The sequence below is a fragment of the Natrix helvetica genome (assembly GCF_964273705.1).
Source record: "Natrix helvetica genome assembly, chromosome: 3".
Lineage (NCBI taxonomy): Eukaryota > Metazoa > Chordata > Lepidosauria > Squamata > Natricidae > Natrix > Natrix helvetica.
Window position 1 is genome coordinate 172,037,313 of NC_138549.1, and position 23,741 is coordinate 172,061,053.

Below are 23,741 nucleotides of genomic sequence, written 5' to 3' on the forward strand. Positions count from 1 at the left end.
AAAAAACGCCGATTACAAAAAAAAAGAATGGGGTTTTGTTTTCGTTTTTTGGTGGGCGGATCTTCCCAAAACACACATTTATACAAGCCGCTCTGAAGAATTTGCAACCACCAATCCGGAAAAATACCTTGATCCCTGAAGACTTTCTTAGGAAGAAGAAAAGACCAAACTCCATTTTCCATCCATTTTTGCAAAATGTTGCGATATACGCACAGCTGCCGGGTGCTATATTTCTATAGAGGAAACCTGGCATGCCGCTTCTATAGAACCTCCCTCTTCAGGGGAAGTCTACCTGCACATTCCAAACCATGGATCTGTCAAACAGGAGGACAATTTGCCTTCCCCTCACTCCCCCAAGAAGCAGGGACTGGAGGCTGTTTAGAGAGGAATACTAAGTGTGAATAGAATCGGGGCTGTTTTTCCTGATCTGAAGCTTAGGAGTCAGCAAAGTTACTTTTAATTGCCTACTTTCATCTCTTTGCCCTCAAAAAAACTGGCCAGGTTTTTTCTTTTCCGCCTACTTGAAAAGCTCAAATCAGCTCAAGGCTTCGTCTTAAGATTTCTGCCAGAAACGCTGAATTTGTTGTGGCTCACCAACGGCCAGTGGAGCTGGCAACAGATTCGGACAGTGAGAAGGTTGTGGAGGAACCTGGGCCAGTCCTGGAGTCTGGGGAAGGCTCAGATGAAGGCTCTGCATCAGAGGCAGAGAGGGGGCCAAGGCCTTCTGGCAGTTCTCAGCTGCCTTCGGAGTCAGACATCAGTGAGGCAGAGGAACAGCTGGAGCCTGTTTCCAATGTATGCATGGGCAAAACTGCCAGAAGAAAAGAGCAGATAAGAAATCAGCGTCGACTTGGGAGTAAAGCCACAGGTGGACGGTGAATGGCCCCTCCCATAGGAAATAAAAGAGGAGCGAAAGAGGAGTGGGCTTTTGTAGGAAAAAAATTGTTTGTTCCTTCATTCATTCATTTCAGGAGTGTGAAGATCTGTCCATGAATCTCAGAGACTCTGTGCCCAGTCTTTCCTTGCACAGCACCTCATTTGGAATATATTTACATGGCAGCTTTCCAAGCTAGTTAAAGTCCGTGGTCATAAATCCACCTTTGAAAGACTGTTTACCAGGCCTTTGCTGACGGTGAATGAGAGGAATTCACATTCGTTTAATAAAAGGGGTTTTGTCGGAACTAAGAATCTGCTTTGTGCTTTTCGGGGAAGCCAAGGTCAGACCAAAATTCAAAAAAAGCAGAAAAATCAGGGTTCAGAAGTTTTTGTCCTTTAAATCCACCCACTGCCTGGAACTCACAATGTTTAATCCCTTGACCTTATGGCCAACATCAACCGGGTGCAATTGTCCCACATCACACCAGATTAAGATGTGATTTAAGATTAAGGATCCCTCACGATCCAAGGTTTAGAGTCCATCCAGGTGAAGAAACACAGGTGAGTCTTTTGCACAGCAGGAAAAAAAAACCCATTAAGGGGTTATTTTCCCCAACTTGATCGCTGTGCAGGATCTGGAGTCTGCAGCTGCCTACATACAAACTGCCTATCCGCGTAACTGATTTCAAAAGTTGGACCCTCCTATGAAAAAACGCTGCTCCAACTTACCCAACCATCAAAGATAGTAGTTTTCCAAAATTAAAGCCAATTCAACGTGCGGGCCAAAAATCCCTCCAGGCTTCCATTGTTCGGAAAACAGCATTTAAAAACAAACTTTCCCCTCCCAAAAATATCCTTCTGTATTTTTCACTTTCCTTTGGCCCAAGGATTCAGTTGAGAAATGGTTTCGGAGTCTTTCCGGCGCTACACGCAATTGGCGAGGCTGTTGAAGCTGTCGAAATGTGCAAAATGTACCCGTTTTGGCTCTTTTGCTTCCTTGCTGCAAAATGGGTGGCAAGGATGCCCAGCCAGCACAGCCAGAGTTTTGCTGTGTGTCTCTCGCCTTGACTTGACGTGTGCAAAACGCCCAGAACCGACGGTGTTGGCATAATGTTAACGACGATTCTAGACAAGGCGTTAACATCAGCCGAGCCTCGTTTGTAGATGTTGTTGCGGAGTCTTCTCCTAGCACATCAGCTGTCTTTTCCCCACTTCTTGAGTGTCTTTTCCCGACAGGCAAACGTGCACGAGCAGACTTGAGGAGCACACAAGCACACCCACAAACACGCCCACAGACAGAGAGAGGGACAGCCGCACGTTTGAGGAGGAAAATTCTGCACAATGGCACGTCTGTCAACACAGGACTCCAGGAATTCATCACCTGAAAAAGTATCTCGGAGTTCAAACCCTGATACAATCGTTCAAAGGGGAAGCGTGGAATTCGGGCTTCCCGCTGAACTCCAGCGGCAGCGAGACTTTTAAAATGTTCCATGGCCCCCATGGGTCTCCGATCCTGGGTCAAGGCAGCGAGCCACGCTCTTCAAAGAGCTGTGATTTGTGTCAGCTCCGACGTGGGCGTGGTAGGGCTCTGCTGGCTGATGGGGACCATGGGGAGCTCCACGCCTAGTCATGCCGGGTTGTTAGTCCCGTCGGAGTTCTTGCAGGCGTAGGCCACGTCCTTGGCGATGCTGCACATGCGGTTGGACATCTGAAGCTCCTTCCGGAAGGCCGAGGGGAAGCAGAACTTCTTGAAGCACGTCTTGAAGTTCTCATCCAGGAAGGCGTAGAGGACGGGGTTCAGGCAGCTGTTGGCGTAGCCCAAGGCGGTGCAGAAGTACAAGATGGATAAGCTGAGTTCGTTGTCGGCCTTGGCTCCCAGGCTTCGGACCAGGACAAAGATATGGACGGGGGTCCAGCAGATGATAAAGACAGCCACCACCACGAGAACCAAGCGAGCGATACGCCGGAGGTTCCTGTCCTTCTCCTTCGATCCCGAGAGGACCCGGACGTTTTTCAGGCGCCTGATCATGAGGCTGTAACAGATGGTGATGACCATGACTGGGATCATGAAGGAGAAAAGGAAAATGCAGATGCCGAAAATGGGCTCCCAGTAGTCCTCAGGTTCAGGAAGCCGGATGAGACAGTCAATTTCTGCAAGGAGAAAGGAACACAAATGAACAAGGAGGTTGGAAGCCATGGGGCTATTTTGTTTTCCCCGTGGCGTATCAACCTTTCTCATATGGGTACGACAGAATAAACAGAGGTGGAGTGGAATGGAAGGGAAAGGAAGGGAAGGGAAGAGAAGGGAAGGGGAGGGGAGGGAAGAGAAGAGAAAATAAGAGTAGAGAAAAGAAGAGAAAAGAAGAGTAGAGAAGAGAAGAGAAGAGTAGAGTAGAGAAAAGAAGAGAAAAGAAGAGTAGAGAAGAGAAGAGAAGAGTAGAGTAGAGAAGAGAAGAGAAGAGTAGAGAAAAGAAGAGAAGTGTAGAGTAGGGAAGAGAAGAGAAAAACAGAATGGAATGGAATAAAATAGAATAGAATAGAAAAAATGGAATGCAATGGAATGGAATAAGAGTTGGAAGGGACCTTGGAGATCTTCTAGTCCAACCCCCTGCTTTGGTAGGAAACCCTACACCACTTCAAACAAATGATTATCCAACATCTTCTTAAAGACTTCCAGTGTTGGGGCATTCACAACTTCTGCAGGCAACTCGTTCCACTGATTAATTGTTCTAACTGTCAGGAAATTTCTCCTCAGTTCTAAGTTGCTTCTCTCCTTGATTAATTTCCATCCATTGCTTCTTGTTCTACCCTCGGGTGCTTTGGACCTTGGAGGTCTTCTAATCCAACCCCTGCTCAAGTAGACAACCCTACACCTGCTAAGCATCATCTGCATAAAGTCAAGGGAGGGGGGCAGATGTGCCAGGCCCTCGGGGGGGGGGGAGGGCAGGCACATCTACAGCAAGCCCCACAGATATCCAGCATGGTCACATCTGTGCAATGATTGTCCTTGCACAACCCCTGCCTTTGCACACTGGTGCCCCAACATCTGACACAAGGTGGAAGTCCTTGGCTATTCTATTCGATGCAGTACAGGTTGGTCCTAGGCTTACGACGGAGCCCCCAAAGTTCTGTGGCTAAGCGAGACATTGGTTAAGCAAGTGTTCTCCCAATTGTACGACTTTTCTTCTCACCGTTGTTACGCGAATCCCTGCACTTGCTCAGTGAATCTGACTTCCCCCCATTGACTTCGCTCATCAGAAGATCGCAAAAGTGGATCAGGTGATTCCCTGGGAACATTGCAACTGTCATAAATACGAGTTGAGCTCTAGAAGTACCAGAAAGATCCTCCCCGTTATGGTTAAAGCTCTTAACTGTCCTCTTTTCCATCCAACGACTGAGCTATGATGAAAGGACATTCCCCTCTTTTACCTCTGGCTGGGGAAACTGGACCGGATGCCAGTCCAATGTCCAGTTCACCGTTTCTCGTTTCCGATTAAAGGCAGCCACCCCCCTCCCCCTCCCCCAACCTTCTTCGTTTTCCTGTTCCTCACCATCGTTTTCTCTCTCCGTGGAGCCCATCACCATGACCGGAATGCCAAAGACCGATGCTAGTGCCCAGATGCCCACGTTGACTACCTTGGCCTTGTGTGGGGTACGGATGTCCAGGGCCTTGATGGGGTGGCAGATGGCGATGTAGCGGTCCACACTCATCATGGTCAGGGTGAAGGTGCTGGTGAACATGTTGTAGTAATCGATGGAGATAGCAATCTTGCAGAGGGCATTCCCGAACGGCCAGGAGCCCATGAAGGTATCCGTCCCTTGGAAAGGTAAAGTAATGAGGCACAAGGTATCCGCTAAGGCCAGGTTGAAGATGTAGATGTTGGTGGCCGTCTTCATCTTGGTGAATCTACAGAGCAAGGCAGAAAGTCATTAAAAGCTGGGCTATGTCGTATCAACATCACAGGTGTTTTGATACACAATTAAGAACATTGCAATGCAGAGCAATACAGCTAGGTTTTCCATCTCTGATGCAGAGGTGGCATCCAGCAGGTTCTGACCAATTCTGGAGAACCGATAGCGGAGGTTTTGAGTTGTTCGGAGAAACAGCAAATACCACCTGTGGCTGGCCACGCCCCCATCTATTCTCTGCCTCCCGAGTCCCAGTGTCAGGATTCCAAATAGCATCCGAAAATTAAATCAGAGTCCAAGACAAGGTATTGTTCAAAGTTCCAATTTATAAAGAGAGCCATGTTGGCACATCTGAGAAAACCTGAATCTGAAAGCTTCCCGGTTTCCCCCACCCAGTTGAAAGTTCAAGTTCTTTCCCCCACACCCACAAGCCCATCACATGGTCCAATCTTCCACTGCTACGCTGGCAGATCCACTCATCCAGTTCCGGTCCGGTGCAGAGGTGCAAAGATAAAGGATGGACCTTGGCTTTCTAGAAAGAATTTTGTTATGTCTACATAGCATCTAACTCCGTACAATCCCCTCCTCCCATTTTCCCACAATAGAAAAAGGCATAGCAGAATAATAGAAAGTGTGGCAGGCCAAAGATCCAAAAGAAAAGATGGCTTAAGGCCTGACACCCAGCTGATCGGGAGGAAATGGGGATTTTACAGTATCCTTTCCCTGCCACACCCAGCAAGCCATGCCACGCCCATCAGGTCATGCCCACAGAACCAGTAGTAAAAAATTTTGAATCCCACCACTGCTCTGATGTGTTGTGGCAGCTTCTGGAAAAGGAGAGAGGGAGGAGGAGGGGAGAGGGGGGGAGGATGGAGAGGAGGATAAAAATAAGAATAAGAGGAAGAAGGAGAAGGAGAAGGAGGAGGAGAAGAAGAAGAAGAAGAAGAAGAAGAAGAAGAAGAAGAAGAAGAAGAAGAAGAAGAAGAAGAAGAAGAAGAAGAAGAAGAAGAAGAAGAAGAAGAAGAAGAAGAAGAAGAAGAAGAAGAAGAAGAAGAAGAAGAAGAAGAAAACTTGGATTGGTGGTCCAATCCTTTTCAAGCATTTCCGAATCCAACTCATTCTAAGCTGACCCCGTTTATGATGGAATAACAGAGTAGGAAGGGACCTGGGAGGTCTTCTAGTCCAACCCCCCTGATCAAGCAGGAAATCCTGTAGCATTTCAGACAAATGGCTGTTGGAACTTTTCTTAAAAACCTCCAGTATTTAAAGGACAAGGAAGTATCACGGTCATGTATTGATCAAAAAGATGAGGAGGACGATGACAACTGTGGGGTCCTTGGCTGTCTCTGAGTTTGGTTGTTTTCTTGCAGATGTTTCATGACCAAACTGGGTAACATCATCAGAGCTAGAAGGGAATGGGGTTTGCAGAGATAAGGATGAGGATGAGGAGGAGGAGGAGGAGGAGGAGGAGGAGGACTGTAGATTTCCTGGTGTTCTCTGAGCTTGGTTATTTTCTTGCAGATGTTTCAAAACCAAACTGGGTAACATCATCAGAGCTAGAAGGGAATGGGGTTTGCAGAGAGGAGGAGGAGGAGGAGATGGTGGTGGTGGTGGTGGAAGAGGAGGAGGAGGAGGAGGAGCAGAGAGGAGGAGGAGGGGGGGGACTGTGGGGTCCTTGGTGCTTTCTGAGCTTGGTTGTTTTCGTGTAGATGTTTCATAACCAAACTAGGTTAACAGCATCAGAGCTAGAAGGGATTGAGGTTTGCAGTGAGGAGGATGAGGATGAGGATGACCACTGAGGACTCAGAGTGCTCTCTGAGGTTGGTTGTTTTCTTGCAGACATTTCATAACCAAACTAGGTAATATCATCAGTACTACCGGTAGAAGGGAGTGGGGTTTGCTCTATGCTTATATGCAAATAGTTTGCCCTGGTGGGACTGACTGATTGATGGATTCTCTAACTGCCCATCTCACACATGGGATTCTGGGCAGCTTATAAGGTTAAAAGGGAAAAAAAGCTACCATTTAGAAATATTTTTGAGCAGGGACTGGAAGAAATAATCATACACGACAGGTTTCCCCCCCCCCCCCCACGTCTAACACGGCCCTTTTCATTCCCCATAACCTATTTTACGGACCACAGCAAATAAGAGATTTATGCCCGTGGGAATAGATTTCCGTTTCCACCGAGAGCTTTCTTAATTGTCTAGAACATTTTTGCATAATGACACATTAAACAGAACATCTTAACTACAGCTTTGTGAAAACCCTTCTCACTTTTGCCTGGCTCTTTCCAAATGACTAACAAGCCGCAGCTGAAAGTGGAAGGACAAAGAGAGGATACGGGGTGAGCCCTGACCATCCCCAGTCCCCTTTTTCCGCCACCTGCCCCAAATAATGACGAGGCACTTTGATCCATGTCCTTTCTCTCTTTGCAAGGATTGGAAAAAGTCACACTGAAGCAAAATGTCTACGGGGGTTCCCACCCTTAAAACACCCCTCCCCCCGCCCTGCTGTGAGGAGGCCAAATAGGCCACGCCCAGCATGCGCGGAAGCAAAAAACAAGATGGCGGTGTCATACGTCACACCCAGCATGCGCAGAAGCAAAAAACAAGATGGCGGTGCCATAGGCCACGCCCAGCATGCACAGAAGCAAAAAACAAGATGGCGGTGCCATAGGCCACGCCCAGCATGCGCAGAAGCAAAAAACAAGATGGCAGTGACATAGGCCACACCCAGAATGCGCAGAAGCAAAAAACAAGATGGTGGTGCCATAGGCCACGCCCAGCATGCACAGAAGCAAAAAACAAGATGGCGTGACATAGGCCACACCCAGCATGTGCAAAAGCAAAAAACAAGATGGCAGTGACATAGGCCACGCCCAGCATGCACAGAAGCAAAAAACAAGATGGCGATGCCATAGGTCACGCCCAGCGTTCACAGAAGCAAAAAACAAGATGGCGCCATAGGCCACACCCAGCATGCGCAGAAGCAAAAAACAAGATGGTGACGCCATAGGCCACGTCCAGCATTCACAGAAGCAAAAAACAAGATGGCGGTGACATAGGCCATACCCAGCATGCGCAGAAGCAAAAAACAAGATGGCGGCGCCATAAGCACCACCGAGAAAACCGGTTTAGTTTAGTTTATTAGACTTCTAGACCGCCCCCTCTCCCCGAAGGGACTCGGGGCGGTGTACAGGTACAAAATTAAAAATCATACAATCGATAATAAATATAATTAAAATCGGATTAAACAGACCCCTGTACAAGTTTATAAAAATTAAAACCTAACCTTAAAACCAAACCGTAAAATTTAAAAATACAAACGGAGGTGGGAAAGCTTGAATTAGGCCAGGCCGGCTAGCTGAAATAGGTGGGTTTTGAGCTTCTGGCGGAAGGAGCGGAGGTCCGTGGTCGTTCTAATGTCAGGGGGAAGGTCATTCCAGAGGGTCGGGCCCATCACAGAGAAGGCCCTTCCCCTGGGCGTCGCCCGCTGGCACAGCCTAGTGGACGGCACCCGGAGGAGTCCCTCTCTGTGTGAGCGAATCGGCCGAAGGGATGTGTGGGGCAGGATACGATCCCGCAAATAACTAGGTACTGTGCCATGGAGCGCTTTGAAGATGATAATCAACACCTTGAAACGCACCCGAAAAGCCACAGGCAGCCAGTGCAGCCCGCGCAGGAGAGGTGTTACATGGGAGTATCTAGCGACTCCCGAAACTGCCCGCGCGGCCGCATTCTGAACCAACTGCAGTCTTCGGGTGCATCTCAAGGGGAGCCCCATGTAGAAAGCGTTGCAGTAGTCTAGCCGGGACGTCACAAGCACATGGGTGACTGTGCGAAGGGCGTTCCAGTCCAATAGGGGACGCAGTTGGCAAACCAGGCGAACCTGGTGAAATGCCCCCCTTGCCACGGCTGTCACATGGTCATCCATTGACAACCGGGCATCTAGGAGGACGCCCAAATTGCGTACCCGATCCACGGGGGCCAGATGTTCGCCCCCAATGGCCAGCGATGGAATCAGCTGGTTGAACCGGGGTGCCGGTAGCCACAGCCACTCAGTCTTTGACGGGTTGAGCTTGAGTCTGTTACTTCCCATCCAGATCCGTACGGCTTCCAGACACCGGGACATCACTTCGACGGCATCGTTGGGGTGGTTTGGGGTAGAGATGTACAGCTGGGTGTCATCTGCGTACAGATGGTACTCGACCCCAAAACCACGAATGATCTCGCCCAGCGGCTTCATATATGTGTTGAACAGGAGAGGCGAGAGGACCGACCCTTGTGGCACCCCACAAGTGAGCGGCCTCGAGGTCGACCTCTGCCCCCCTGCCAGTACAAATTGCACTTGGCCAGAGAGGTAGGAGAACCACCGCAAAACGGTGCCCCTCACCCCCAGCCCCTCCAGTCGATGCAATAGGATACCACAGTCGATGGTATCAAAAGCCGCCGAGGTTTGGGGGCGTGGCAGGCGGAGTTACTACCTATTTGGCCGAACCGGTCCGAACCAGGAGGAACCCACCTCGGGCCACGCCCCCACGGCCACACCCATCCAGCAACTGGGCAGAGAATCGGTTGCTAATTTTTTTCCAATCCCACCCCTGATTGGCCGCCTCTTCGATCTCAAACACGCTTGTCCTGGCCCAGCTGCTCCCAAACGGGGACCGGAGTTTATTTCGCCCAGAAACGAGAGCTGTGCCTGTGGAATTAAGTATGCCGATGCCGTCTTGGCGGCTGCTTTTTTTTTTTTTTTGAAACGGTTCCCCGGTTTATAATGACAGATGCTCAATGAATCCGGAATCAGCCTCGGCTGCTTCATCTCGACGTTAAAACAGCAAGAAGGCAGCCGATGAGTCATCAGCACCAAAAAAAAAAAAACCCCACTGCTGGACCAGGAGAGGAGGTGGGGATGGAGGCCAGGACACGTTCGGCACGTAGGAAGGGCCCCAAAATCGCCTCCTGGCAGATCCAGCTTGTGAGATTTCGGGGAGGGGGCAGCTTTGACACCCCCCCCCTCAAAAAAGCATCTTGCAACCTTGGCATCTTTGCCAGGGTCATCCTCCCTTCTGGTTCTAAGCTCCCTGTCAACCAGCCTCTTTGCTGCAGAGAAAAACAGCTGCCCAGGGAGCCTTGCTTGCTCTCGGTAGCAATCGCGATCCTGCCAGAGGAATTGTGTGCCCAAATTCGCTTCCAAGCAGCATATGTTGCCACCAGACCTGGCATCTGTATTTATATGTACTGATACGCGTGCCCTGTTGCTTTTCCGCAGGACGTCTGCGCTCACCGGGCTGCCTTATAGATTATGAGTATTATTTTTGCAGCAATTTTAAGCGGGTTTCTCCATGTTTGCTAGCGGTTTCGTATTCTGCATTTGGATCGTGGCTAGCCGTCTCGAGGCTTTGATTAAGGAGGAAGGAGGGAAATTAAGCAAATCAATTAAAAAACAATAAGGATGGGGAGGGGAGGGAAGGAGATGAGGAAGAAGGGAAGGGAAAGGAGGGAAGAAGAAGGGAAGGGAAGGATGAAGAAGGGAAGGGAAGGAGGAAGAAGGGAAGGAGGAAGGAGGAAAGGAAAGGAGGAAGGGAAGGAGGAAGAAGGGAAGGAGGAAGAAGGAAGAAGGAAAGGAGGAAGGGAAGGAGGAAGAAGGGAAGGGAAGGATGAAGAAGGGAAGGAAACGGAAGGAGGAAGGGAAGGAGGAAGAAGGAAAGGAAAGGAGGAAGGGAAGGAGGAAGAAGGGAAGGGAAAGGATGAAGAAGGGAATTAATTTTTTCTAAGGCTTTTTTTCCCAATTTCCCAGTCCTGAGATCTCCTGGTGGTGTCACATCCAAAGATGAATCCACCAATATCATCCTTGCTTAACTTCTAAGTTCAGGCAAGATCAGCCAGTGCCGCCCCCTGCTGGCCTTCTAGTAATATACTACGATCACGTGAAGTGTGAATACCACTTTATAAGGCCTTGGTAATGCTACATTCAGTTTTGGTCGCCATGATGTAGAAAAGACGTGGAGACTCTAGAAAGAGTGCGGAGAAGAGCAACAAAGATGATTAGGGGACTGGAGACTAAAACATATGAAGAACGGTTGCAGGAACTGGGTATGTCTAGTTTAATGAAAAGAAGGACTAGGGGTGACATGATGGGATATCTCAGGGGCTGCCACAAAGTAGAGGGAATCAAGCTATTCTCCAAAGCACCCGAAGCCAATGGGTGGAAACTAATCAAGGAAAGAAGCAACCTAGAACTAAGGAGAAATTTCCTGACAGTGAGAACAATTAATCAATGGAGCAGCTTGCCTCCAGAAGTTGTGAATGCCCCAACCCTGGATGTCTTTAAGAAGATGTTGGATAGCCATTTGTCTGAAGTGGTGTAGGGTTGCCTGCCTAAGCAGGGGGTTGGACTAGAAGACCTCCAAGGACCCTTCCAACTCTGTTATTCTATTCTAATATTTTGATCAGTGGGCTTTCTTGCTCATTATATTTCCTTCAATTCTCTGTCTTACGCTGCCTGGGATGTGAGTTAAAAAGAAGGATTAGCTCACGAGGTTCTCATAAAGTATTTATCTTGTATTCAACGAGAGTTTAATTTAATCCTTATATTGAGCTGCTTGCTAGATCTTTTTTTTCTCTTCTCTTAGTTGGCCTTTCATTCAGCGGATTGTTGAAAGGATACTCATTTCATGCCTCTTCCTTTTTACAGCAGCCTTTTTTTATCAGCATAAAATAAAAAGGGAGGCATAAAAGAGACAAGGGTGGGAGATGTAATTGATAGAAAAGAAAGAAGCCTTAATTTGGCATTTTCCACTGGGTAAAGATGGCGGCCCATTAACTCTTACACTAAATATTTCATGAAGCCAAATCTTTTCTGGAAAGGGGCAGCTGCTCTTCTTCTTAATTACCTGCCCTGTTTCTATAAAAACCAAGACCTGAACATTTTGTACCGAACATCTTACTAATAAACGCATAACGCATACACACAATATGTAAATCAGTTTACCTCTGCAATCATGCTGTCTCAGTCCTAACAAGGTTTCGGTTAATGTCCCTTTATTACAATGATTATCACTGCCTCTACTTTTTGTATCTCAGTTCCCCCTCATTGTTGTTGTTGTTGTTGTTGTTGTTGTTGTTGTTGTTGTTATGTGGTTAATCTTTGGTGAGATTCACAGCCTTTGGGGCTGGTTGGTAGCCTAGCAGCTTGAGTCCTAACCAAGGACCTAGGAACTGTTAAGGTAACGTCGGAGGATATAAGCTGTTCCAAGTAGGATGGTTTTTTGTAGAGTCAGAATGTTCAAGTCAGGTAAATTTAGAATTTCCAAATAGCGAGGTAGCCCTTTAGGTATTGCTCCAAGGGCTCCAATTACAATTGGGACAACACACAATTTCTTTTTCCACAGTCGCTCAACCTCAATTTGCAAGTCCCGGTATTTTGTGATTTTTTTCTTGCTGTTTATCTTCAATTCGTGCATCACCAGGTATTGCAATCTCAATGAACCATACTTTTTTCTTTTCAATTATTGTTATGTCAGGTGTGTTGTGGGCCAAGTGCCTGTCAGTCTGGATTCTGAAGTCCCACAAGATTTTGCCTTTCTCATTCTCTAAAACCTTCTCAACTTGATGGTCCCAGTGGTTTTTGCTGTACTCAAATCCAAACTTTTGGCACAATTTCCAGTGAATAATTTTAGCAACGCGGTCATGGCGTTGTAGGTAGTCAGTTTGTGAAATTTTGCTGCACCCGCTGATCAAGTGGTCGACTGTCTCGTCTTTCTCATTATTATTATTATTATTATTATTATTATTATTATTATTATTATTATTATTATTATGCGATTGTATCACAGCGGCCAGTTGTTTCGCCGGATTTGGCATTGATTACTAGTCGGGCCCCACCCAGGGGCCTAGGACGTCGTAACGTATTTTCGTAATATAAGTGCGGATCCAAGCAGTGCAGCTTTTTGCATTTGACTGATGGTGATTTTGTCAAGTTTTAACTGTTTTAAATGTAATTCCAGTGCTTTTGGAATAGCACCCAGTGTGCCGATTACCACTGGAATTACCACTGCTGGGTTGTGTCATAATCGTTGAATTTCAATTTTTAAGTCCTGGTATTTCGCGATTTTTTCATGTTTCTTCTCGTTGACCCTGCTATCACCTGGTATTGCGATGTCTATGATTGTAACCTTATTTTTCTCAACCAATGTGATGTCTGGTGTGTTATGCGCTATTATTTTGTCTGTTTGTATACGAAAATCCCACAGGATCCTGACCATCTGATTTTCGGTGACTTTTTCAGGCTTATGTTCCCACCAGTTGGTTGTTGTTTTAATATTATAATTTTTGCACAAATTCCAGTGGATCATTTGTGCTACTGAATTGTGATTATTATTATTATTATTATTATTATTATTATTATTATTATTATTATTATTATTATTATTATTATTATTATTATTATTTCTTTTTCTTCCTCCTCCTCTCCCCCCTCTTCCTGCTCCTCCTCCTCTTCCTCCCCTCCTTCTCTCTCTTCTTCTTTTCCTTCCCCTTCCCTCCTTCTCCTTCTCCCCCTGCTCTTCTTCTACTTCTTCCTCCTCTTCCTCCTCTTCTTTTTCTCCCATTCCACCCTCCTCCTTTTCTCCTCCTCTTCCTCACCTCCTTCTCCCTCTTCTTCCTCTTCTTCTCCTCCTCCTCCTCCCTTTCTTCTCCTCCTCCTCCTTCTTCTCTTTCTCCTCCTGATCTTCTTCTCCTCCTCTTTCTCCCTCTTCCTCCTCCTCCTCATCTCTCTCCCTTCCTTCTCCCTCTTCTTCTTCCTCCTCCTCTTCTTCTTCCTCCTTCTCTTCTTCTTCTTCTCTTCCTCTCCCTCCTCTCCTTCTCCCTCCCCTCCTTCTTCCTCCCCCTCTTCTTCTCCTCTCCCTCCCCTCCTTCCTCCTCCTCCTCTTCTTCTTCTCCTTCTCCTCCTGTTTTTCTTTTCCTTCTCCTCCTGTTCTTCTTCTACTTCTTCTTCCTCCTCCTCCTCTTCTCCTCCTCCTCTTCCTCTCTTTCTCCCTTCTTTCTCCTTTTCCTTCTTCTTCCTCTTCTCCTCCCCCTTCCCCCTCCTCCTACTCTTCTTCTCCTTCTCCTCCTCCTCTTTTTCTTCTGCTTCACAGGTGGGTTGCATCCGGTTCGGCCCAGATCGAGCGAACCGGTAGTGGTGGTGGCGGGAGGCTCCACCCACACGCCCAGATGCTTCTGCGCATGCGCAGAAGCAGCGCACACACACACAAGCACAAGCAAACTGGTAGCGCTGAGATTTGCAACCCACCTCTGCTCTACTTCTTCTTCTTCTCATCCTCCTTCTCCTCTTCCTCTTCCTCTTCCCTTCCCTGCCCTTCCCCCTCCTGTACTAGGATTAAGACCAATACAGTTCAACTTTATATAAAGGGCATATAATTCAAAAGAACGTGGACAAAACAACAAAGCCAATTCGTTTTTTTGGGCACTAAATTAACATCCGAAATAATTTTTCTGCCAATTAAAATCAGTGCCACCCTTTAGAGAAACACGCTATGCTCAAAACTGTGTTTTGCTGTACAACCAATTTCTTTCTAAGAAAAAACCGCACAGAAATATCCAGGCTATGAAAACATAACGATTTCCCTTGGATTAATGATCATTTTCACTGTATAGAAAACTGACACATAATGTCTGGCGTTAAAATGACTGTACAAACATTTCAATTCTTTTATTCCTGCCTCCTTCTAATCTGTGGAGAGTAAACAGCTATTATAAACAGCCAGTTACAAATATCTATTATAGGCGTACAACGCGGTACTTTAATAGTTTAATTCCTACAGCACTACCAAGGGTTTTTGAGCTGCCAGCCGATATCTGGGCATTGTGTTAGCATCGTTTCAGCTCTGCACAAGTTGGCAAAGGACGCTTCTAATGCAGTTCGTACAGCGATGATAAAAATCAGGATCTGGGGTTATTGATTGATTTTAAGTAAACATTTCACGTTCTGTCAAGTCCTCCCATAAGCCGTTTGGCTTGCCAAAGTCAAAGCTGCCATCAGCCGAGAGTATAATTTAGCATTAGATTAAAGAGAGCAGGTTGAGAGCAGGTTAAAAGCATTGGGCTAGCCAGGAACTAGGAGAGTGGGAGTTATAGTTCTGCCTTTGAGGTGAACCTTTCGGAAGAGATTTTTGTTTTAATTGTACGTTTATGTATAGACATGGTATATGTGTGTTTTATATGTATATTTAATTGCATTCATGTATATTTATGTTTTGATTGTACAGGTATAGGCATCTTCATGACTATAAACTGCCCAGAGTTACTCTACAGTAAGATGGGATAAATTAAACAAACAAACAAACAAACACTGTTCTCTGTTCTATTCTACTCTGTCCTCTTCTCTTCCCCTCTCTTCTCTTACAATCTGTTTTCTCTATTCTATTCTGTTTTAAAAGAATAGAATAGAATTCTTTATTGGCCAAGTGTGATTGGACACCTTTGGTGCATATGTTTGGTGCATGCTCTGTTTTTTATTCTATTCTATTCTTTTCTCTCTTCTATTCTATTCTACCATCTGTTTTCTCTATTCTATTCTGTTCTGTTCTCCATTCTATTCTGTTCTATTTTCTTCTGTTCTGTGTTCTATCCTATTATGTTCTCTGTTCTGTTCTCTGTTCTATTCTATTCTGTTTTCTATTTTACAATACAATACAATACAATACAATACAATACAATACAATACAATACAATACAATACAATAGCGGAGTTGGAAGGGACCTTGGAGGTCTTCTAATCCAACCCCTTGCTCAAGCAGGAAACCCTATATCATTTCAGACAAATGGCTACCCAGCATCTTCTTAAAGACTTCCAGTGTTGGGGCATTCACAACTTCTGGAGGGAAGCTGTTCCACTGATTAATTGTTCTGTCAGGAAATTTCTCCTCAGTTCTAAGTTGCTTCTCTCCTTGATTAGTTTCCACCCATTGCTTCTTGTTCTACCCTCAGGTGCCTTGGAGAATAGTTTGACTCCCTCTTCTTTGTGCCAACCCCTGAGATATTGGAAGACTGCTATCATGTCTCCCCTAGTCCTTCTTTTCATTAAACTAAACATACCCAGTTCCTCCAACCGTTCTTCATATGTTTTAGTCTCCGGTCCCCTAATCATCTTTGTTGCTCTTCTCTGCACTCTTTCTAGAGTCTCCACATCTTTTTTACATCGTGGCGACCAGAACTGAATGCAGTATTCCAAGTGTGGCCTTACCAAGGCATTATCAAGTGGTATTAACACTTCACATGATCTTGATTCTATCCCTCTGTTGATGCAGCCTAGAACTGTGTTGGCTTTTGGGCATTTTATTCTAGTCTAGTTTATTCTATTCTCTCTTCTATCCTATCCTATCCTATCCTATAATCCGTTTTCTCTATTTTATTCTAGTCTGTTCTGTTCTGTTTTCTATTCTATTGTACTCTGTTCTCTTCTCTTCTACAATCTGTTTTCTCTATTCTCTGTTCTGTTCTACTCTCTTCTCTTCGTAGCATCCCCTCAATTATTGGAACACTGCTATCATGTCACCAATTGAAACCAGTCTATCCCAATCAACTAATGGATGTTCCAAAGCTTCAGAAAGAGACAGGGTTTTTTGGGCCAAGGATGGGCCCAACTGCGTGCTTAGTCTCGGCTTATTATGGACCTTCAAAAATCTAATGAAGAAATAAATGAACGTTCTTGTTAGATACTTGCTCTAACTACAGTGGTTTCCACCCAGGTCCTCTGTTCCGGCGGGAAAAGAGGTTTAATCCTATTGGTCGAAGGGTCTGACAGCTCCCTATAAAAGGGCTGCTGTCAGACTCAACCTTCGCTGGATTGTTCTCACTTGTTGTACTTAATAAAGAGCTGTTGTTACCGTTAAGCCTGTGTGTGTCTATCCATTACCCAATCTAACACTGGCGACGAGGATGGGATCCGAAGGCAACTAGGCGAACTGAAAAGAGCGTAGCAATCCAGCAAGTACATCCAGCCCGGAGCTCAGCGCGGCTTCGAGCAGCCATTTTTCAGCGGCAAACTCAAAACGCCTTCTGAAGACAAAATGGCCGTGCACGCCCCACTGACTGCGTATGACCCAGTGAATGAGCACTGGGACTCGTACATGCTACGATTTGACTATTTCCTGAGAATGCTCAGGAAGATAAATCTATCTCAGCACCTACTATCGCAGCACCATTGAGAGTGCCCTGGCATACGGCATTCTTGCATGGTACGAGAGCAGCTCTGCGGTGGACAAAAAAGCTCTACAGAGAATCATTAAGATTGCCCGGAATATCATCAGGCTCCATCTACCAGCCCTGGATGACATCTTCGCCTCTCGCTGTTTGAGGAGGTTGCAGAACATTCTCAGAGACTCTTCCCACCCTGCTTACAATCTTTTTGGACTGTTGCCTTCTGGCAGAAGACACAGAACAATTAAAACTCGGACCGCACGTCTTCTGAATAGTTTTTTATCCCAGAGCTATAATTGCACTCAACAATGAACTAAAGAGCCACCACCAGTGAGCTGTTGCACAGCATTGCTTGGTCTGTTGTGTGGGTGCTTGGGTGGTTTAGGGGTGGGGAGTTTTTGGTGGGTGGGGTGTGTGTTTGGGGATTGCCGTGTGTGTTGGGCCTGGTCTCTGGGTGTGAATGTGTAACTCGTTGTATGGGTATACTGTGTTTTAATTTTAAAAGTCAGCACCCACCCCTCTCCTAGAAAAATGAAATATTTTAGGAAATATTAAAAGGGCAGAATATTTCCCCTAAAAGGGAGGCAGAAATTCATCTCCCCACCTTTGCCACTGGATCATTAAGGTATGGGCCAGTCTATTCTACATAACAAAGATCTACCTCCTTCAGGCAGAGCCATAGGAGGAATTGCCCAAAGCCCTTTCATTACATCATCACCCAGCAAGAGTCAACTAAGCCTGGGACACAGACAACCTACCAAGTTATCCCTGCATGGCCCCTTGGGAGTCTGACAGCCAATCCGAATACAAACTCAAATTCAAAGCCCAACAGAGGGTATAAAACAATCTCTCTCTCTCTCTCTCTCTCTCTCTCTCTCTCTCTCTCTATCTCTCCCCTCTTTCCTCTCTTTCTCTCTTTCCCCCCTCTCTCTTTCTCCCTCTCTTTCTCTCTCTCTCTCAAACAGATATCTCTCTTTCCCCTTCTCTCTTTCTCTATCTCTCTCTAACAGATCTCTCTCTCTCCTCTCTCTCTCTCTCTCTTCCCTCCCTCTCTGTCTCTCTCTCTCTCAAACAGATCTCTCTCTCTCTCAAACAGATCTCTCTCTCTCTCAAACAGATCTCTCTTTCCCCCCTCTCTCTGTCTGTCTCTCTCTCTCTCTCTCTCAAACAGATCTCTCTCTCTCTTTCCCCCCTCTCTCTGTCTCTCTCTCTCTCTCTCAAACAGATCTCTCTCTCTCTTCCCCCCCCCCATATGCCTTTTTTGCCCAGGACCTCAAACCATGCGATCCTGTCCACCATTAAACCATCTTTCCAAGCAGTTTCCATGTTTCCAGTGACTTTCGTCCCACTTGGAATTGAACCCAGATGGACATTTCTTCCAACATGATCGAAGAAAACCTCTCCCTGTTCACACACGGGAGATGACAAAAAGCCACACCACGATGTTCTGAACCAGGCTTCCTAAGAAAGCATATATCACACTCTTAGTCCCCCAAACCCTCTTTTATTTATACGGCCGTGAATTATGGTCATTCACAGCCTGCAAGGCTTCACAAACAGTCTGTGAAGATTCCGACAGATGTCTGCTCGAGTCGCCACAGTCTTTCAAGGGAATGTTGATAAACACCCACCTTGATCTCCCTTCAAGCGCCGCCAGAGACCTAATTGCCAAATGCAGAGTAAGGCCAAACTTAGCACACAGTCAAACAGAACTTTTCAAAGCTTGAACCGACCAGATGAACTAATTGCTCCCTGCAAAAGTTCACGTCCCGTTTGCTCCTCTTTTATGTCTTATGGGAGGGGCTAATCATCTCCAAGCCTTACTCCCAAGTCAACCCTCTTCTCTTAATTGTTCTTGCCTTCTGGAAGCTCTGCGCATGCGCACACTGGGAACAGGCTCCCACTGTTCTTCTGCCTCGCTGACGTCAGACTCCAGAGGCTCTGGAGGCAGCACTTAACTACCAGATGGCCTTGGCCCCCTCTCTGCCTCCGACACGGAGCCCTCATCAGAGCCTTCCCCAGACTCTAGGACTGGCCCATGTTCCTCCCCAAACTCCTCACTGTCTGAGGCTGCCGAACCGAAGCAAGCAGCACCGTCTCCCCCCCAATCTGTCAAACTCAGAGGCGACAGAACTAACAAAGAGAAGAAAACGGAATAAGGCAAAAATAAAATAGAGAACCTGAAGCAGAGTTACTGTGCTTCTAATCTAATTGGACCATTTTGCCCAATTAGATCCAATTCAATTCATGCAATTGCTTTTTCTTATACTCTTTTGAAGTATAAGGGGAAAAAAAGCAATCCATGTTTTTCATATACCACAACATGAAACCAAAATGAGGATTATTTTGCAGAGGGTCTGCCTGTTTTGCTACCACCTGCTGAAAAAAAAAAATCAAACTATTGAAATTTTCAGAAGACGTAGAGCCAAACACGACTCCTATTCTCTTTTGGAGGCCGATGGGTTTTTTCCTAATTTTTTTTCCTAAGATTCAGCTGGTAAATTCTGATAAATCCGATCACACATTTGCTCTAAAACATCATCATTAATCCAGCAAGGTGGATATATTTGAAAAGCAGAGATCTATAAATGTAATTCACACAGTCCAAGATAACTTAGTTAAAGACTAAATAAAGTAGATGAGAAGGAAGGAAGGAAGGAAGGGATGGAAGAAGGATGTGAAGGAGAAGGAGGAGGAGGAAGAAGAAGAGGAAAGAAGAAGAGGAGGTGGAGGAGAGAAGGTGGAGAAGGGGAAGAAGAAGAAGGGAGAATAGGAGGAGGAAGAAGAGGAAAAGGAAGGAAAGGAGGAAAAGGTAAAGGAGAAAAAGGAGAAGGGGAAGAAGAAGGAGAAGGGAGGAGGAAGAGGAAGAAAAAGAAGACGAGGAAGGAGGAAGAGGAAAAGGATAAGAAGAAGTAGAAGTAGTAGAAGAAGTAGTAGTAGAAGGAGGAGGAGGAGAGGAGGGGGAGAAGAAGAGGAGGAGGAGGAGAGGAGGAGGAAGAGGTAGTAGTAGAAGTAGTAGTAGAAGAAGAAGAGGAGGAGGAGGAGGAAGAGGAGGAGGAAATAGTAGAGAAAGGAGAAGGAGAAAAAGGAGAAAGTCAAACTGAGAAATCAGTTTGAATTATCACCCTTAAGTGAGAACATTTATAATTGGCATATTTCTATGTTTTTAGGAATGCCTTAGAAATGAAAAACTGGAGGATGATTACGTCTGCGTTCAGGCTAATAGACCAACAGTTTGTTTGGAAATGAAATGGTTCCATCACTGCAAGTTTAAGAATGATCTTTAAGTTCTTAGAGCAAACAATTTTCATAGTGAAAAACTACAAAAGGGAAGGAGTGGGGGGAGGGAGGGGGGAGGGGGAAGGGAAGGGAAGGAAGGGAGAAAAGGGAAAGAGGCAAGGAGAAAGGAGAAAGGAGAGAAAAAGGGGAAAGAGGAAAGGAAGGAAGGAAGAGAGGAAGAGAGGGAGGAAGGAAGGAAGGAAGGAAGGGAGGAAGGAAGGAAGGAAGGAAGGAAGGAAGGAAGGAAGGAAGGAAGGAAGGAAGGAAGGAAAGGGGGAAGGTAAGGTGGGATGAATGACATCAGACATGTCATGACATCATCTTTCTCCTTCTGCCCCCCCCCACCCCCTTGCAGGATATTATCCAGACTACAGACTTCCCAACAGAGTTCCTGATCATTCACAGATCACAAAGTTCTCCGATGACTTTACAATATTGCATAAGGCTTCAGCCGCATATTTTATTTATGACCTTTCGCTAAGCTCTTTTGTTCTCACCACCTCCTCCTGCTCCCGCCCTCCTTTCTCCACCCCCACCCTAGAATTACACGGACTTTTAAAAGCTCTCTGGGTAATTTGCTCCATTCCTGGGATGACCCAGGCTTGATCCAAAGCATCTTATGATACAATAAAATTGATTAGTTTTAAAGGTTCCAGGAATTTCTCTCCACGCGTCTCTCTCTCTCTTTTTTTCTCTGTCTCTTTCTCTATCTCCCTTACCTCTCTTTCTCTTCCCCCCTTCTCCCTCTTTCTTTCTCTCTCTCTTTGTCTCTCTTTGTCCCTCTTTCTCTTTCTATCTGTCTTTTTCTCTCTTTCTCTCTGTCTCTTTCTCTTTCTCTCTGCCTCTCCCTCGCTCTGTCTGTCTCTTTCTCTCTTTTTTTTCTCTCTCTCTTTTTCTCCGTCTCTTTCTCTATCTCCCTTACCTCTCATTCCCCCCTCTTTCTCCCTCTCTTTCTCTCTCTTGCTTTCTCTCTCTCTTTCTCTCTCTCTTTCTTTTTCTGTCTCTTTCTCTATCTCCCTTACCTCTCTTTCTCTTTCCACCCTCTTTTTCCCTCTCTTTCTTTCTCTCTCTTTCTCTCTCTTTGTCTCTCTCTCTCTCTGTCTGTCTTTTTCTCTCTCTTTCTCTCTCTATCTCTGTCTCTTTCTCTCTCTGTTTCTTTCTCTCTCTCTTTCTCTCTCCCTCTTTCTCTTTTTCTCTGTCTTTCTCTATCTCCCTTACCTCTCTTTCTCTTTCCCCCTCTTTCTGACTCTCTTTCTTTCTCTCTCTCTCCCTCTCTCTCTGTCTTTTTCTCTCTCTGTCTTTCTCTCTCTCTCTCTCTCTCTCGTCTCTTTCTCTCTTTCTCTCTCTTTTTCTCTGTCTCTTTCTCTCTTTCTCTTTCCTCCTCTCTTTCTCCCTCTAGCTCTCCCTTTCCTCTCTCTCTTTCCCCCTCTCTTTCTCCCTCTCTTTCTTTGTCTCTCTCTCTCTTTGTCTCTCTCTTTCTCTTTGTCTCTCTGTTTCTCTCTCTCTCTTTCTCTCTGTGTCTCTTTCTCTGTGTGTGTCTCTTTCTCTCTCTCTCTTTCTTTTTCTTTCTCTCTCTTTCTCTCTCCCCATCCCTCCCTCCCTCTGTTTCTGAAATGGAAAGGGAGCGAACAAATCCTTGGCCACTTTCATTTATTTTTAATTTCCACATTTTGCAACGGTCTGACCCCTGCACTTTATTCCATTTGTAATTTGTTCTGCCCCCCCGCTCTCTCCATCCGAGATTACCTGGCTAAACTGCAGCTATGAAAAAGAACACAAATAGACTTCCAGCGGTGACATCATGCTGTAGCGGAACGAGTGGATGGGGCTCCACTCATTTTCACCCGATTTTTGTGCTTTTTGAAGCCCCCACAGGCAAATTTGGTCTTGGAAGGATCAATGATATAGAGGGGTATCTTTGGGGTTTCGCGGAGAGAGGTGCGATCTTCCGCCCATCAAGAAGACCCCTCCAATCAGGCACGGAAGAAATAGGCCTTTCATACCAGATCCAGAGGCGGAGTCCTTGACTTACGACCACAAACAAGCCCCAAATTTTCCTTGCTAAGTGAACGATGCGTTAAGCGAATTTCGCCCCATTTTAGAACCTTGCCACAATTGTTAAATTAGTCACACGGTTGTTAAGTGAATCTGGCTCCTCCATTGATTTCGCTTCGTCAGAAAGTCACAAAAGGGGATCACACACGACCCACCAGGATGCTGCAATGGTCAAAAATACGATTTAGCTACATTTGCTAAATCATAAGTTCAGGAATACCTGTATTCTTTCTCAGCTACCAAAAGTCTTGCTAACCCAACCAAAATTTGTTTTCGTTTTTAAAGTCTTCCGGCTCAGAACAGGATAACCTGTAAGTAGCTAGGAGACTCCTCTATTAAAGTCAATTGCCCTTCTCTGCTTTTTGTAACAACACTGAAGTTTACTGCACCCAACTGCACAATCATTTGGTGAAGACTGTACAGTTGCTCTGTAAAATAGACTTTTGCAAGGGTCAAGCAGGGATCCCAGGTGCCCAGACAATGGAGTCTCCTGGATCCAGAGGCAAATGAAATACAGAGAACTTAAGCTTTATTTTGAGGGCGAGCAAACAAAGAGTTTAAAGCATAGCATAAATAGCAGACATATCCACCAGGGGATGCCCAAATTGCTCACAGGCTGTCAGGAGTGACTTAATATCAACAACAGAGATGCCTGAACAGTAGGTTGAAAGCTACCTCTGACAACATCCGCACCGTTTCTATCAAAACCTGACCCCATTGCCACATTTGGGGTATGGTTAGGAGACTGCGAGACCTGACTTTAGAAGAGAATATCTGTAGCTTAGAGTTGAACCGGTGCTCTCTGAGCTTGGTGGCTTCCGTGCAGACATTTCATGACCCAACTAGGTACTATCATCAATGCTAGAAGGGAGAGAGGGAGTGTTGCAGTAAATGACAGGCTTTAGACTTCTCGGGAGACAGGAAAAGTTTATTTGGCCACCAGGTTCAGAAAGCTAGCACGTGGCCAACATTGCAAATTCTGAACAACCTTCCTTATCGAAGCAGGCGTTCTTATACATTCTCAAAAGCAGCGCAACATGGAAATAGTTAACTCATTTCTTATTGGTTATGTTGGGGGGAAAGCGTTATAAGTAGATGGGGGGTCTTACTTCTCCTTTTGTTACAGGTATGGGCTACGTGCCATTAAGGAACTTTATTTGAACCTTGTGGTTTTGGACTTTTGACATAGGGACGTTGGCTAGAACATCTTGTGGTTAGAAGCTGATGACATTTCCCTGTCCCTTTAAGCAAGCTTCTAACCGTCCCTTTTATGCCACGTCTTCATTCTTATATTTTAATTCATATTTTATTCTACTTTAGGAGGGAGGAGGAGGAGGAGGTGGAAGAGGAGGAGGAGGACTGGGGGAGGGTCCTGGGTGCTCTCTGAGCTTGGTGGTTTCTTTGCAGACGTTTCATGAC

The 23,741-nt window shown here is 45.9% G+C and overlaps 1 protein-coding gene across 1 annotated transcript in view; it reads right to left on the reverse strand.

The window, feature by feature from the left end:
- Positions 1-2,503: 2,503 nt before the first annotated feature.
- Positions 2,504-23,741, reverse strand: part of OPRL1 (opioid related nociceptin receptor 1) — a gene marked incomplete at its 3' end in the record, with an annotated part of 40,161 nt that continues 18,923 nt past the window's right edge. The window contains 2 exon segments of the mRNA XM_081949780.1: positions 2,504-3,027; positions 4,428-4,783. Coding sequence (XP_081805906.1) covers positions 2,504-3,027; positions 4,428-4,783 — 880 coding nt within the window.